The sequence below is a fragment of the Macaca mulatta genome, chromosome 2 (genome assembly GCF_049350105.2).
Source record: "Macaca mulatta isolate MMU2019108-1 chromosome 2, T2T-MMU8v2.0, whole genome shotgun sequence".
Lineage (NCBI taxonomy): Eukaryota > Metazoa > Chordata > Mammalia > Primates > Cercopithecidae > Macaca > Macaca mulatta.
Window position 1 is genome coordinate 58288631 of NC_133407.1, and position 17277 is coordinate 58305907.

Sequence of the window (17277 nt, forward strand, 5' to 3'; positions counted from 1 at the left end):
AGTTTAGTGCTATTTATTTCTTGCAGGCTTGTACAGCATATGTGGATTTTATGATTTCTGTGGCCAGATTGATTCGTCAGGAAGAAAGATTGCCCATCGATGAAAACCAGCTTGCTTTGGAAATGAATAAAGTTATGGAATTGGAAAAAGAAATTGCCAATGTAAAACGCATTTTTTTTTCTGATATACTGAATAATGTCAACCGCTTTTTTTTTCTTTCCCCTCTCTATCATACTTTAAGAGTAAAAGGTACAGCACTTTAACAAAGTAGTAAAAATGCATGGCTTGGTAATAGATCATTGACTTCAAAAGGACCTTTGAAACTAAAGAATTTTATAGTAAACTGGGTTCCTGACATTTAAAAGACACACCAAATTGGACAAATATTAAACTGGAAACACTTAATTGCCTGTTATAAGTGGATTTCATCAGAATTCTACCATTTACAGTCAAACTGTTGTTAGATGCCCTTCAGACTCAGGGCAAATGCAAAGCTGTTTTAGTTTAGATATGTATAGAATGTTACTTTATTTTTAAGTTTAAAGTGATCACAGAGATTGTCTCTATTTCTTTGCTAAGAAGTATTAAACCCCTGAACATAGCCATGTGGCATTGTGATACCACTGAGTTCAAATTGTCAGGCTGCTGAGCTGACAGAGGATAAGACAATAATTTCGCAACAAAGCCCAAGGAGTGTATTCCTGAATTTCTTCTGGCTCTAGGTCAACCCTTGGAGTCTGAGTTGGCACTTTCTTCCCTGATGATTCTTTGATAGGGCACTGCAGTCTCTGAGTATAAACAGCATCCAGGTTATTGATTAAACCCATGGTCAGAGTCAGTCTAGGACCCACAGAGTTCTCTTTGTCATTGCAAACGACAACCTGCATCCCTGACTCCCTATACTTGCCCCTGCCATATAAGCTTATCAGAATCTTGAAGAGTCAAGATCATGGAGGGCAATTTTAGCTTTCCTGGGGCTATATGAAACCAAAAATCTCCTATCAGAACCAGGCTGTTCTTGGAGGGGCCACTGAATGAATGGCATTTGAATGGGTTACATGTGGTTCTGTGTTGGAAACAGACTTGCTAGAGGAGAAATGTTTCCTGCTCTCAGTTTTTGCCACTTACACCTTCCCAGACCATGCTCTCCTTTGACCAGCATCAGCTCTGTAGTTGTTGTGTCTTATCTCAGCATTATGTGTCTATATTTTCAGTCTCGTATTAGACTCTCATATTAGATTGGTATGAGGCCTTAGCCATTGTTGAATCATTTATGCATCTCTAACAAAATCCAGCATAGTATTGCACATAGGACATGTTCAATAAATAATTGTTTTCATTACACGAATAGGTAAGTGACCTAAAGCGGAAACTGGAGCCATAGTCACTGAGAAATAATTGCAATTTTAAACCTTTACCTTTTGTCTCTTCTCACTTAAAATTGCTTTTCCTTATTTCAGCCACTAGTTGGGGAGTTGTTATTGCAATTTTTTTTAAATTCAGTGAAAGAAATAAAATTGGATGCTGCTGCATGTAGAGCACTAAACTGGTCTGGCAGGGTGGGAGAACGGTCACAAAGGAAGGTCCTTGATGTTGCCACTCTCAGATAACTTGCAACCAAATTGTGCTCTGTACCGGGAATTTTCTGTGTTACTTGCCATAAATTCTTGTAGAAACAGTGGCACCTATTTTTCCTTGCTAAATTTTAACTAGGACACTGAATGGTAACGGTGAAGATGGGAAAAATTTAAGAGAGAAATTGGAGATGACTATATCAAAGAAAGTTAAAATATGAAACATTCACAGACATAACTGAACTGGCCTTTAGCCATAGCTCATAAATATTGCTTATATGGCTTGGCAGTTGTCAAAATGTAGAAAGATTTTTAAAAAATTTTAAACTAGACACCACAGCCAAATCTCAATAATTCTTAATAAATATACTCCAAAAATCTCTTACATTTCACTTTTTTTGAAATGACAAAACGAACTACAAAACCAAGTACAGAATAAGACTTAAATTATGTTATAGCTATCCTATATTTTACCCTCAAATATAGTTATATTTTTCTAAAGAATTCTTAATTCTAAAATAGTGATTAAAAATTAAATCCATAGGCTACGGCTAAACCTGAAGATCGAAATGATCCGATGCTTCTTTATAACAAGATGACATTGGCCCAGCTCCAAAGTAACTTTTCATTAGAGATCAATGGGAAGGTAAGTGGTTTTTTGTGCTCTCTTATTGTGCCATTTTCTAAATTATAACATTGAAATACTCTTTCTAAAATTCATCAAGTTTTTATTTATTGAAATAAATGGGACTTCAATTCTTTTTTTTTTTTTTTTTTTTTTTTTTGAGACAGGGTCTCGTTCTGTTGCCCAGGCTGGAGTACAGTGACACAATCTTGGCTCACTGCAACCTCCACCTCCTAGGCTCAAGCAATTCTCCTGCCTCAGCCTCCCAAGTAGCTGGGATTACAGGCATGCACCATCACACCTGGCTAATTCCTGTATTTTTAGTAGAGATGAGGTTTGGCCAATCTGGTCTCGAACTCCTGAGCTCAAGTGATCCGCCGGCCACGGCCTCCCAAAGTGTTAGGATTACAGGTGTGAGACACCTCTCTCAGCTGGTAAAATTCCTTTTAAGGCAGCTATACAATACTAGAAACTCCCATAGGAAAGGGTTTGGAAAATACTAAAAATGAACATCTTTCTGAGAGGCCATTATATAGTCATCAGACTTGGACAGTCACACAATAAAAGCACTAGATTTCCTTTTAACTCTGAAAAAGGATAATTTATTCACAGAACTTCTCATGTTCTCATCAAGGCCATCTACAGAGGTGTTCAGAACAATAATTCAGAAATAGAACACAAATAAAAAGAAAATCTCTCTCATAGATTCCATTTATAAACAACAATTGACTTCTTTTTCCTTACCTACTATCCAATAATCTCTTTTTGTGGCTATGCATTTATTCTTGTGTATTAGTTGATGCACACAGCCAAGAAATGAAGCAACATCCATGGGAAAATCTACAAACTACCACATTCAGCGATGACATTCTCTTTGGCACTAATTCTAGTTAACAAGGACTTTTCCAAAGGCATAAATTATTGAGTTAGATATCTTACATATATTTTTAATATAATAAGTGTTTAATAAATATGTTTTGAAAGAACGACCTAAATCACCAAAGGAAATGAAGAAAAGTGCATAGCATAGCACCCCGTACTCAGTAGGTGATATGTGCCTGTGTTTGTGTGCGTGAAATACAGCCTAAGATATTGATAGTCTTAAACATTATCAATTCTTATTTAGAAAGACAAGATTTCATCTTTTGGCAACTCCAAACTTAGCTTCTGAAGTGTAAACGTGGCATGCCTGTAGAGCCAATATTGATAATTGAAAAGATGCTGTTTTCTTTGACTTCATAACATCACTGTACCACTGCTATAACAGTATGTTTTCATCTGTAATAGAATTTCCACTGAGATGTGTTACTGTGTTTGAATGGTTTATTAATATCCATTTTTAAAAGATAAACACTTGATACATGTTTCCATTTTTGCATCAACCAAAAAAGCTTTATTTTTAAATTTAAATTTAAATTCTATTTTTATTTCTGTATTGGTTAGACAAAGAAGATGACATTAAGCCTAATTTCTAGATATATGTTCCCTAAGCTTAAAGGCTTTGTTTTTACTCTTAAATGGTTGGTTTAATTATTCTATGTAAATAATCATTTAAAGAACTAGTTTTTATTTAAAAACTTATTGAAACAGTTGAGGAAGAATCCCAAGTGAATATCAAACTGATCAATGTGATAATTATGTGATGCAACTGACACCCTTTAATGTCCAACCCTCTAACTATAACTGAATCTTGGAACCAAGAAGAGAAATACACAATTTCTGAATGTTTCATGCCTGCTTTTTTCCAGCCATTCAGCTGGTTAAATTTCACAAATGAAATCATGTCAACTGTGAATATTAGTATTACAAATGAGGAAGATGTGGTTGTTTATGCTCCAGAATATTTAACCAAACTTAAGCCCATTCTTACCAAATATTCTGCCAGGTAGGTATGTCACAGTCCCCGTGTCTTCAAAGTTTGTATTTCATATCACTCTTCAGAAGCTTTGCAGCCTCATCTTTTCTGTTGCTGGGTGGTGGTTTTTTTTATACAGAGATCTTCAAAATTTAATGTCCTGGAGATTCATAATGGATCTTGTAAGCAGCCTCAGCCGAACCTACAAGGAGTCCAGAAATGCTTTCCGCAAGGTGAAGAAAAAATCTCTCTCTTTTCTTAAGACTTAAAACATAAAGTGATACATGGTTATGAAGGCTTGCCATGTACACTGCTAGGACATGGTGAACTTTGAAAAGGGACAAAATGCCAAAGTTGGTTATCTTGCACATATTTAGGATATGTTGCCGAGGAAGATAAGTCTTCATGGGCTTCACCATCTTATGATGGTCTATGTGGCACCATGATTGCATTGTCCTGTAAGGAGTCACATTTGGTTATTTAACCAGTTCGTGAAATAATACCATCTTGATTTTTGTTGTTGTTGTTTTTACTGTGTTAAAAGTAATTTCAGGGTTATCTATTTTAATTAACTTGATTTTCAGGTGCTCATTGCACACTGGACATATACACAGATGGACTATATTGATGTGGGCGGTCTATTGAAAGTACCCCTACCTGGAGTTAAATAAGACCTTTTCTTAGCCTATACCTCTGTTATTTAAACCATCACCATTTTGGTACTATGGTGAGGGGAGTAGGCAGTAGAGGTTGAGGAAGGAGAGACTCCAGCAAACATGTTACTTGGAGTCTTGGAAAGAAAATAACATTGATTGATTAAAATTTCCAGTTTTTATCTTCAAAAATAAAATGTAGACATCTTTTTAAATTAAAGAATGCAAAAATGGTATTATGCTGAATCTCCCTTGCTTAGGTTATCCTGTTATTCTTAAATCTATACACATACAGGTTCTCTAAGTACTCAGAGTTCAGCTAAAAAGTTTAAAAGCAGTAATGTGTTTTCTCATATACCATATTTGCCCCATTAGATTTATTGAATATGACTTCACATTTATGTTTGTACAGTGGTTACAATGTTGTATTTTTTTCTAATGCTTTCTACAATGATATTAACTTGTAATAGCAAAAAGTTCTACTGGGGCATCTACTGAAAATATACCTAGTTTTCAGATCATATATAAGTAAACAATCCATTTGGATTAGATTTCATCATAGGCTAGGAACATGTGCCTTGTGAGGAGAAGTGATGAATATTTCAAGAACTTAGACGAGACATTTGTGAAATGTGTGCTCTTAACGTGCTCCAGACCTTTCCTTCTGGTCAAATGCCATTTCCTTTTCCTCTTCCATAGGCCCTTTATGGTACAACCTCAGAAACAGCAACTTGGAGACGTTGTGCAAACTATGTCAATGGGAATATGGAAAATGCTGTGGGGAGGCTTTATGTGGAAGCAGCATTTGCTGGAGAGAGTAAACACGTGGTAATGTTTTCAGAATGATACATTGTCAGTTATATAGGGCACTATCAGTTTGTTCACATTGATGAGCGATTACAGTTCTCCATCATGTGGCTAAAATTTTATTAATTTAGGCAGAGAACCTCTGAATCATAGTATGCCATTGTTTCCCAATAAATCTTCCCTTGCTTTCCCCAAGAGTCTAGTTATGTTTCTGCTCCTAATACTGTCTAGTCCAAAACCAGCTCACCGTTTTCCAGAGGCAGTGTATTTGGAGTACCCAGTAACATGTTCTATTTATATAGTCATTTATTATAAACTCTTCTATTTTCAAAATTGCCCCCAAATTAGTATTTTCTTAAAAACATAGAAAGTAAAACAGGATTCATTTGGAGTGTAAGAAATGTGCTTTATTTTTCATTGTTAGGAAAATGAAGACCATGGAACTTAATGGTATGGTGAAAGAATTTGTTGAAATGTCACTTTATGCTTAGCTAAACCACTAATGGTAATGATAACCCTAATATTTTATGTTAGTTCTTCCAGTATGATAGTGAAACCATTACATTCTGAAAATGATTTTTACCTTATTGCATATATTAAGACCTATTTAATCAAGAGTGTTGATAATAGCAATATTGCTTTTAAAATATAACGGTCCCATATATTTGTTAGCTTAGGTCACAGTTTGTCTATAAATTTACATTTATTAATATATTAAGTCATACAAAGATAGCATGTAGCTCTATTTTTAAAAATCTGTGTTACAAAGAATGAATTAATGACCTATATTTGTCTTCCGTTCTGATTTGAGGTTGAGGATTTGATTGCACAGATCCGAGAAGTTTTTATTCAGACTTTAGATGATCTCACTTGGATGGATGCTGAGACCAAAAAGAGAGCTGAAGAAAAGGTAAAGAGCAAGCAGCTAACCAGCAAAGAAAAATCTGTATAGGAAAAATTAACTTTAAAAACATTTAGGAAAAAAAATATAATCAAAGATTGCATAAAAACTTGTAAGCTCTTTCAATATGTAATATTTCCCGAAAGAGTTTTTGTGGATAAAGATGTATTTCTACAATTTGAATCTTTTATCTCTGCAACCAATACTCTAGCAAGGTGAAAATGTTAAGTGTCTGTTCAAGCAAATGTAAGGTGGTGCATTATAAGATCTATAATTAAAGAGATGTTGAAGAAGCTTTTTGATAACTATTCCTGCCTGCCCATAAGGTGCAGCTTTTATTGAGACTTTTACTCTCTTGCATAAGAATAAGTCTAAGATTTCTCACGAAATCTTAAGTTTAAATTTACTGTGATCATTTGTCTTTATAATTACATAACAACTAGGGGGAATATGTCCTGTGAAAACTGTGAACATGCTTTATGAGCAACATTCACATGCATCCTGACTAATCTCTGTAGTTAGGGTGGCAGAAAAAGCAGACTCTTTGGATTGATAGAGGAGACCATAATAAATGTATTTTAATAAGATAATCAACCTCTGGTCTAGTTTTCTTTTAGAATTAAATCACATGGAAGGATTATCTTCTTTCAGCTCTCAAAGAGCCCTGAGTGGGTTAGGCCTAGAACCTCAGCCCCCAGTATTGCTATTTTTCCATCACTCTGGCCAGCTCTTCAGACATTCAGGTTGGATTTGCTCCTTTCATGTCACAGCTGTGCATGACATGGTTCTGCTTGGTAAAGCCAGTTGGATTGTTCTGGATCAGCATTTCCAAAGTGGTGTCACAAAATACCGAACATGCAAGTTGTTCCACAAGAGGCTCATGGTCAAAAGAGTTTAGTATACAATTCTCGTAGAAAGGCTTCCCTCATCTCACCCAAGGCTAGGTTACATGCTTCTAGGGCGTGATTTTATCATACTTGGGAGTTAATATTTATTTCACTGCTTATCATTGCTGTTTACAATAAGCTCTTTATGGGTGGGGGTGGGGGAACAGAAAATATTGCATAGCATTATATCCTCAGTCCTTTACAACATACGTGGCCTTTGGAAGACCCTTGAAATATGTTGAGTGAATAAATTGATAAATTAATTTCCCATCTTGGACATTTATAATAACTTAGGATTCTAACCTTATAATCTAACCCATTTTTAATTGTAAGAAGTCCTGCAATAAAGAAACTTGCTTAATGTTTTTGCTACAGTATTTACTCAAAGTAATTGACAATGAATTTTTTTGTGTGTACTAGTTTATACTTTCTGTAGAATTTGTATCCTTTAGCACACTCTTTAAGGAAATGTCTTACAGGAAATAAAGTATCATTGAGTGGGGGCTGGTTTGTCATGACTGATGGCAAACCTACAAGAAAATGGGTTTGGCTTCAGTGACTTCAGTGATACATATGAGGTCTGATCCACTGACTGGGGAAACCCTGGGCTCATGTAACAGATTTATGATAAAACCACATCCATTTGATGGCAAACCATGTAACTCAGAGATACAGGCTAAACTCTTCATGAAAATTTTAACTTAATTAAATTATTTAAGAGTGATATGAAATGGTAGAATCAGAAGTCAAATATCATTGAGAAAACCAAGATAGAAATAAAACAAAAATAGAAATAGCAAGTAGTAAACAAGTGATAATGAAATAATAAAATAAGTAAAGTAAACCATTTTAAAATAATTTAAAATGAACTTTAGAAATAGTGGTAAATAGGCCGGGTGCAGTGGCTCACTGATGTAATCCCAGCACTTTGGGAGGCCAAGGCAGGCAGATTACTTGAGCCCAGGAGTTTCAGACTAGACTGGGCAATGTGGCAAAATGCTGTCTCTACAAACAGTACAAAAATTATCTGGGCGTGGTGGTGCATATTTGGGAGGCTGAAATGGGAAGATCACTTGAGCCCAGGAGGTAGAGGTTACAGTGAGCCCTGATTGCGCCACTGCACTTCAGCCTGGGCAACAGAGCAAGACCTTGTCTGAAAAGAAAAAAAAAAGAAAGAAAGAAAGATAGTAGTAAATATATGATAAATATGAGCTGGAATAACAAGGAAAACTCTGTTTTCCACTTACCTAATTAATGTCATTTATTGAACTTGAGAAGATAGGTACACTGATTTTGGAGAATAAAGGAGAACATAAAAACTCCAGGAACCAATATTTAGGAATAATATTAGCAGTAAACCTATAAGCCCATGTTTGTTTTCTCAGCCAAATCAATGAGGCAGAAGATAATTATAACCTGCTAGAATGGAAGCTCTAAATATTACTCCTTCTAAAAACTTGTAAAAATAAAAAAGCCTTTGAGAGAAAAAGTTCATAAAACTACAAAATATGTGGAACAATGAGTTTTGTCAGTTTTCATGTTGGTTTTCTTGAGAAAGCTGCAGCCTGTAAGGATAAGGCATTAGAAACTCAATTTCAGACCCAATTTTCCTTTGTTCTTGAATCTCCCAGGAAAGATCCATTGCAAAGTTCTCTGTTTAAGAACGTCAGACACTCGTTTTATGAACAGTATGGATCAAGTTATTCAATTGCTAGTCATGGACAGATTATAAGTGTGTATCTGAAAGTTACATAATCATCTTCACATTCAATATTATAATTTTCATAGGCCTTAGCAATTAAAGAAAGGATCGGCTATCCTGATGACATTGTTTCAAATGATAACAAACTGAATAATGAGTACCTCGAGGTAAGTCTCTATAAAGACTCTGGACTACTGATACTTAGGGCTGATAGTAGTGTCATTTTTAGCTATGGGGTGCCTGAAATTATGTGAAGTAGCCTAAAACCACAGGTCATATTATATAAAGCCTTCAACGCTGGCAACGCTGGTGCCAGAATGATATTTGTTTTAGCCTTTTTGTTTTCATTAGCCAGGACTATATTTGGTTATTGTTCATTTTGTTTCCATATATTCCATTTTAAGAACAGTGAGTAAAATCTGGTGTCCTTTAAAGAGTATCAAGGAAGGGATAGACATCAAGGTGGTGAACAACAGGCAAGCTCCTTATCACGTTTTACACAGGCTTCGAGTTTTCCTCCGCCTTCTAAGTTTTCCTCTACTGGATAAACCAGTTCATGCCTACTATATTTTAAAAACAAAACAAAACAAACCCTGATATTTGAGAACTGAAAACTATTTTGTTCTGCCCTGGTAATGTAACAGCTAAAAGAGCAGAGAGTTGCTTAAAGTCACTACAGTGCTGATTTCAGACTCAACTGAAAGTCCTGTTGCTAACTTTGTGGTCACCACAACTCCATGATACCCTGGTGACAGTGAGGTGATCCTTGCCCAGGTCCTGGGATGACAGTAATTCCTCATTCATTGATTACTAGTCTAGCATGGGGATTTGCAAGCCATACTGCCTTCTTCTCTCTTTCCATTTGCAGAAGAAACTTGACTTTCTCTTTTAAATGATCTGGTTACAGTTGGAAGCCCCAGGGGTCCTTATAGCAGGAGTGTAGTGGCTACGAACATAGACTGAAAACCAAGTTCCTTGATTCCAGACCCCAGTTCCACCACTCATTTAAACTTGGGCAAGTGACTAAGTTGTATCTCAGTTTCCTTGACTTTAAAATGGAGATAGGAGCCCTTAGTTCATCGGTATTAAATGAGCATAATATTAGATTCTATTAGTATAACAGAATTGAATGAGTATAATGTATAATTTGAAGAACTTAGAACAGTACTTGGCACATGGTAAGTACTAAAGAAGAATGTATTATCCATATGTATTATGTGAAGATTAATGTCATTAATGTGAGGTTTGTTTGACACTTGATTTCATTTGATTATCGTAAAATAATAGACAGAATTTGTGATTTGGCTGGAGTACTGACTTGTGATATACTAATAGAATTAGGTTAATTGGAACTACATCCTTTTTTGGTAAGTTTTTTAATGCTCTCTGTTAACTTTATTGACTGATATAATTTAAGAAAATCCCTATGTTTTTTAGCAAAATTTTTGAAGATACTGGTTTTAATATTTCTCCCCAAATCTTTTATATAATATAGTTGAACTACAAAGAAGATGAATACTTCGAGAACATAATTCAAAATCTGAAATTCAGCCAAAGTAAACAACTAAAGAAGCTCCGAGAAAAGGTGGACAAAGACGAGTGCGTATATTCTCGTTTCTAATGTGCTCATTTAGAAGCAGGTCTTTCCCTCCTTTCTTTGTTGGATTAAGTGAAAGAGCCTCAGTTAGAAAAATATTAAAAAGTACAAAGTCCTCTTTTTATTGAGAACTTCTAAAAGCATCTAATTATGGTATACTAAAGATATGGGTCAAGAATTTAACCAGATTAAAATACCTTTTTCGTTAAGGTATCCTCAAATTTACATTTCTTTAGTTTCGCCTTATATCATTGCCTGTCAGCTCAATTTTATTTGTGAACAAGATTCTCAAAAACACCTTAGTTTAAGTAAGCCAATTCATAGCTCCTTTGAGCCTTCTCTTAGGCCTTACTCTGTGTCCAGAATTTTCTTCTGCTGACAGCCCCCTTTTTTCTATCAGTCAATCCCACAACTCCATCCCCTTCATAGATAGTTAATGTAAGACTTTTCTAATCCTGTGGTAGTCAAATAGGAGATACCGGGAACAATTCTTATTCATAGTCTTCTTATGCTCTTAATCTCTGCTTGTTAGTGACATCAGTACTTCATAGTATTAGTTTAGAGTTTATTTTTTCTATTAAATAGATATATCTAACATATTTATCAGCATGTGTGTTTATGCCCCTAAACTCCTAGAACCACTTATGTTGACTTTTTCTCCCTAGGCTCCTAGCCCCTAGAGAACAGGGGCTATTCTTTTTGACCATAAAGTCTCAGCGTCTAGCATACTGAAGAATCTCAGTTAAAACTAAATTAATGACCTAGTGAGCACGTGAAAAATAAATATACTGACTTGATTTGTGTGGTAACTAACACAATAACATGCCAAAGAGGTGCTTGTTTCATTCATGCATTCATTTATCCTTTCATGCATTTATTAACATTTTGGAACATGAAGTCCAGGTGTCATTGGGTACTAGGAGAATCAAAGGTGAACTTTAATTACATTCTGAGAGCAGAAGATAGACAAGACATAATGTAATAAACAGCACCACCAGGAGAGAAATGTCGTGTCAAGCAAAGTACAAAGTGCTGTGGGCTTATTTGATCATAAGACTGTTCCGTTCTCAGTAAACCAAGTACAGGTTGGACAAAACTACTAATAGAAATGCCAATACATTTCAGTAATAAATCTAACTCAGCTGCTAAAATAAAAATGGTCACATCTGACTGGACCCAGTGGCTCACATCTGTAATCCTAACACTTTGGGAGGTCGAGGCAGGCAGATCATGGGTCAGGAGTTCGAGACCAGCCTGGCCAACATGGCGAAACCCTGTCTCTACTGAAAATACAAAAATTAGCCAGGCATGGTGCCATGCGCCTATAATGCCAGCTACTCGGGAGGCTGGGGCAAGAAAATCGCTCGAACCCAGGAGGTGGAGGTTGCAGTGAGCCAAGATGGCACCACTGCAGTCTAGCCTGAGCCACAGAGAAACACTCCATCTCAAAGAAAAAAAAAAATGGTCACATCCAAACATTTCACTATCATGGCTGGTGAAGATATACAACATCATCTTTAACAAATTCAAGAAATTGAGGAAGTCAAGAAGTCTGCATGTGAGATACCCGAGTTAATCATTTAGCTAAAAGGCCCTCCCTCTGCTTTTATGAGTGGCTGGCGCCTGCAAAGGGCAGGGATTTACTTTTTTTTTTTTTTAAGATTGAGTCTCACTTTGTCACCCAGGCTAGAGTGCAGTGGCACCATCTCTGCTCACTGCAGCCTCCGCTTCCCAGGTTCAAGTGATTCTCCTGCTCCAGCCTCCCGAGTAGCTGGGATTACAGGCGTACACCACCATGCCCAGCTAATTTTTGTGTTTTTAGTAGAGATAGGGTTTCACCATGTTGGTCAGGCTGGTCTCGAACTCCTGACCTCAGATGATCCACCCGCCTCGGCCTCCTAAAGGGATTTAAATTTTAAAAGCTCTTGCTTCATGTGGTTTCTGATGCCTAGTATGTGTTTCCAAAAAAATCTCAAACATTATGTCTTAAGGATTTAGCGCCAGTTGGTAAAGAATTTTAAACATGTCATTATAACATAGAGATAGTGCTGAATCGGGAATGTAATAGCCTTTGGTTACTTAGTAATATTTCTAAAATATTTACTTCTAGTAACATGAATTTTCATTTAGAGTTCATAGAGCAAACGTAAATCTCTAAAGAAAAAGATGTACAAGAACAAAACAAAATGAGTCTCTTGTTGTTTTTAGACTTGATGTTATTTTGTTAGTTTCTCAGGACAGAACTTTCTGTGATGGAATTGTAATGGGTGTTGCTAGTGTTTGTGAATCATAACTATTGAGCACTGGAGTTAACTTCTTGTAAAGTACAAAGAGGAATCTCATTGCTGCGTCTCTCTTGCTGTTCTGCATCAAAATAAAAGCATACTGACATTGATAGGAGCCAAGTCAATAAATATTTATTGAGCAGCTAGCCTATGCAGAGCACTGTGCTAAACAAAGTAGATGATAAAGAGAACAACATGTTGCCCTTTACTCAGGAGGCTATGATCTTAAGGGGTAGGTGATTAAAAATTAAATCTGATGAAAGGCAAGGTTTGGTCGGTGCTATTACCAGGAAACAAAGTGCTAGAACAGCACTTTCTTCAAACTACAAACCTTTACTTATTAGTAAAACACAATTTTTCAAACCACAATTAAACTTTTACTTATTAGTAAAATATTCTCTGGAACCAATATATCAGCATTTCCATTAATATTGAGGTGAACACAGAATTCACTAAAAACAAAACAAAAATGATTGGCTCGTTTCTGTCTTCCCCTTGGTTGCTTCAAGCGTGGTGTTTTTTTGTGTTTGTTTTTTTTTTCTAATCTGGTCCAACTGGATGGTGGCACACCTCCGAAATAAGTGGAACCCCTAAAGCTGGAAGCTCAACATCTGTAACTCCATGGTACATGGAGAAAGTTCCTGAAAGGCCAGCACCACCAAAAATGGCAGAGCAGTTGGCACCCTGGGAAGTGACGCTGGAGTTTTGCCACCGCAATGAGTGCCTAACTAATACTCTTTTAGTGTTCCAGTTCTGCCATTCACTACCTGTGGCCTTTTAAAAGCCCTGCAGTTTCCTTATTTATAAAATGAGTAGGCTGTGCTAGGCTGTAGAATGTGTCTAAGGTTCTTTCTGGCACTGAAATTCTGTGGACCTTACTGTGAAGTTTTCATAAGAGCCAGGAAGTTTTCCTCCTTGGATTCTCCACATCAAATGACCCAAGGGAAAAAAAACACAATCTTGAGTAGCAGAGAAATACCTCACTTCTTTCTAAAATATCCCTTCTGATTTTTCCACTTCACCAATGTTTCGAGAACCAGCCTTCTTTCTAACTAAGTTCTGTGTAGTTTAACTTGAATATCAAAGGAAAAATAATTATGCAGAACTTATATGGGTAAATATGATGGCCCAGCAGTGGAAAGTTGAGAGTCTGTCCAAGGTGGGCAGGCAGAGCACCGGACACTTGAGACAAATGACTCTCCATAAATGTAGACAGAGATAATTTGTAAAAAAGATTATTTGACTCAGCAAATGTTAGCCAGAAAGAAGAGATACACTAAACTTGAACAAGTCACTTTAATTTCCCAGGGCAGTATCTGCCATGGCATCCTCATGTTCTACACATGTTGCAACAGATGAAAATTTTAGATTTTTACCTTTTATGCTTCCATTAAGCCAACAGAGTCTTTGCAGATTTTCAGTGTGTTTTGGGGTTGTAAGCAAAATATGTTTTATTGGCAAAAAGATTTCTGCTTTTTAGTCAGCACTTGATGAGGAATTCTGTTTTGTTTTGTTTTGTTTTGTTTTGTTTTCCAGAGGGGGAAGGGGAATTAGAAAAGGAAGCTGAATAATTTAAAGGTTGAAATTTTAGGTAGTTCTTTTTTAAAAACAAAACAAAACAAAAATATCGTCTCCAAACAACACAATTAAAAGTTCCTAAACTTCCATTTAAACTGAAAGAACTTTGCAAAAGAATTCTGATGCATGTATTTCAGGGTCATCTCTTGAAAGGACAACATTCAGCGGTACACAGTTTCTGATAGCCACCACTCTCTACAACGTGCATAGCAACAGTGCCCTCTGCCCTCCTAGAGTCACAGGATGAAATGGGTCAGCACTCCGGGAGTTTGGAGGACCCAGTGATATACCAAGGCCCAAAGAGCTGAGTGCTTACTGTGCTCCCACCACTGGTCTTAGCCCTAGGATTCAATTAACAACAAAACATGGAATATTCCTGCCTTCATGGAATTACCTTCTAATGAGCTAGGTAGACAATAGTCTTATGTCAAGTTATGTAAGTACTGAGGGTTATATAGTGTGGAATAGGTTTCACCTCTTTCCTGGAAGTTCTCAGAATTACTTTAAATCAGGAGAAAAGTCACCAAAGAAAATTCTGACAGAAACGATCCACCCACCAAAGTGTCTCCAAAATTAGGAATCTCTCCGAATTTAGCATACCAAGTGTGTGTGCACATATATGTGCATGTACACATATATAAGGCTAGCAAAGACTAAAAAGATTGTGCCTTGTTGCCAAACAGAACTACACACAAACAACTGGTAACATCTGGGAAAGAAGTAGTAATTTTCCATTACCTTTCATTGAAAGAGAAGTGGCTTCTCCCAGTTTAGTGTCAGAATGAGAGTGCTAGCCTCAGACAGATTCAGGTAAGTCACCGGAGGACTTCAGTTATGTTAACAACCAGTATGCAGCAATAGAAGTTCTTTGGTCCTACTGTGCTTTTGCCTTTGGGTAAAAAGTTACACTTAGGGATCACTGGAAGAGCCTGTGCTGTGGCATCAGGGGGTAAGGGGAGTAGACCTGAGTCAGAAGTCCTGCTTTGCCTCCTAACCTCTGAACCTAGATTTTTTCCTTTATAATCTGGTGATAATAACTTCACTTTTGTCTTGCATGGTTGTGTTGTACATTGTGTAATGCACCTGGCACATAACTTCGGTGCTTATTAAATAGTAACCAGTGTGACATAGTAGTAAGAAATGATCATCTTCGTTTTTAAAGAGGATGGGAAGAAAATGGCATTAATCCCTGTAATGAAATTTTGTATATGGTGCAGATCAACAGCTTAGGAGTAGGAGATTTGATTGGAAGCTGAGTAGGTTCCTATTCTTCTTAGTTTAAATATGATTTTCCCAGTTATATAACGTAGTTTGTAAGTGTATTAGGAAAGAGTTTAATAACCATATTGTGCCTCAGTTTCTATACCTGCAAATATATGGATGATTTGAAAGATGAATAAAAGTATATGGAAAAATTCAAAGTCTTGATGAGAGAATATTGATAAATGTAAAGGATTAGAATGATTACTGTGATTACAAGATAAGAATTCTTTCCACCCAGGGGACTGGAGGAAGACACAGAAAAACTATCGTATTGCACTGCTGATTTCAAAGGAGTTGCTTTGAGACTACTAAATGCTGAGAAATTGAACACTGGCAGTAAAGGCTCACTAATAATTTTGTTGTTTTCAGTTTTTAAGTTACACGAGAGTGGGTGAAAAAAAATTTATTCTAGGTGCTTTTGCAATCTAGTGGGCTTATTATAACCAAAAGGCTATAGGATCAGTCTGTTGTCTTCTGCTCTCCTTCCCAGCTATAAAAATGATTTCTTCACACTTTCCTCAGCACTCAGTTTCTTCAGGGCAATAAGAGATAGAAGAGAAACACCTGGTTCCTCTGTCAAGTATATTTCAGTTCTATTCCCCACCCACATTGTTAGCTCAGCTTTGAGGGCCGTACTGCTTCTAGTGGCCCCTCTTTGTTTTACTGCCGAATGCCCCCAAACGAGCATAAGCTTACCTGACAAAATTACATCTCATAAATTAAAAATAAGGTTTCTTCCTTCCTGCTTCCCCACTCTTCACTTTATATCACATACATCCCCACATTCGTACACATACAGACCACCAGAGGAAGCATGAGAAATGGCAGAAGAGAGTGGTTCATCTCTCAAGTCTGATACTTCTCTGCGGAGGCTGTTAGTGTTTGACCTCCACACTTTAAAGATATCTTCAGGTAACCTACACTATTATTTTAGGGCAAGAATCACCACCTTTTCACTCTCTCTTTGTGAATTTTCTCTTCTCTGTGCTGCCAGTCAGGGTCACATTTGGGCTGCATTCAAACCAAAAGAATTTAGAGTTTTTGTTACATCACTGTTTAGCTGGCCCTGTTAATTTAACTTTTGTATTAAGATTGAGAGATATTTTGTGATTGATCACAAATATTAGACATTCAGTCTATAGCTGTTATCATCACCTTATTTAAGATGTAATGGTCTAATCACAGTACTTCCAGTTCTGATTATTACCAGGGAAAAAATGTCCTGAGCTTTTGGTAATTCCCCAGACTGGTTTGAGGGCACATCAAGAAAGATCTCAAAGAAGAAAAGGCAAACCCTATAAGCTAGTGCTATGTAAACCCAACACCATAATTCTAATTTTATTTGAATGTTCAGTGGTCATAAATAGCTACCTATTTTCTTTAAGGTATAATTCACAGTGGACATTTTAATAAGCAAAACTATCCCTGCTGGAAATTTGCAAACATAAATCAAAATGCAATCTTAAAGCCCTTAACGTAATGTAACAGAAGAGCAGAAAAGCACTAAAACAAAAGGTATGACATTTAGTTCTACAAAAGCGATAGACACA

At 36.5% G+C, this 17277-nt stretch overlaps 1 protein-coding gene across 12 annotated transcripts in view; it reads left to right on the top strand.

Annotated features, from left to right (window-relative positions):
- Positions 1 to 17277, top strand: part of MME (membrane metalloendopeptidase) — a 91305-nt gene that overhangs the window by 47867 nt on the left and 26161 nt on the right. For all 12 annotated transcript variants that reach the window (XM_015131749.3, NM_001260814.1, XM_015131752.3 and 9 more), the window contains 8 exon segments: positions 27 to 161; positions 2119 to 2220; positions 3948 to 4084; positions 4194 to 4287; positions 5407 to 5535; positions 6326 to 6424; positions 9091 to 9171; positions 10500 to 10603. In XM_015131749.3, coding sequence (XP_014987235.1) covers positions 27 to 161; positions 2119 to 2220; positions 3948 to 4084; positions 4194 to 4287; positions 5407 to 5535; positions 6326 to 6424; positions 9091 to 9171; positions 10500 to 10603 — 881 coding nt within the window.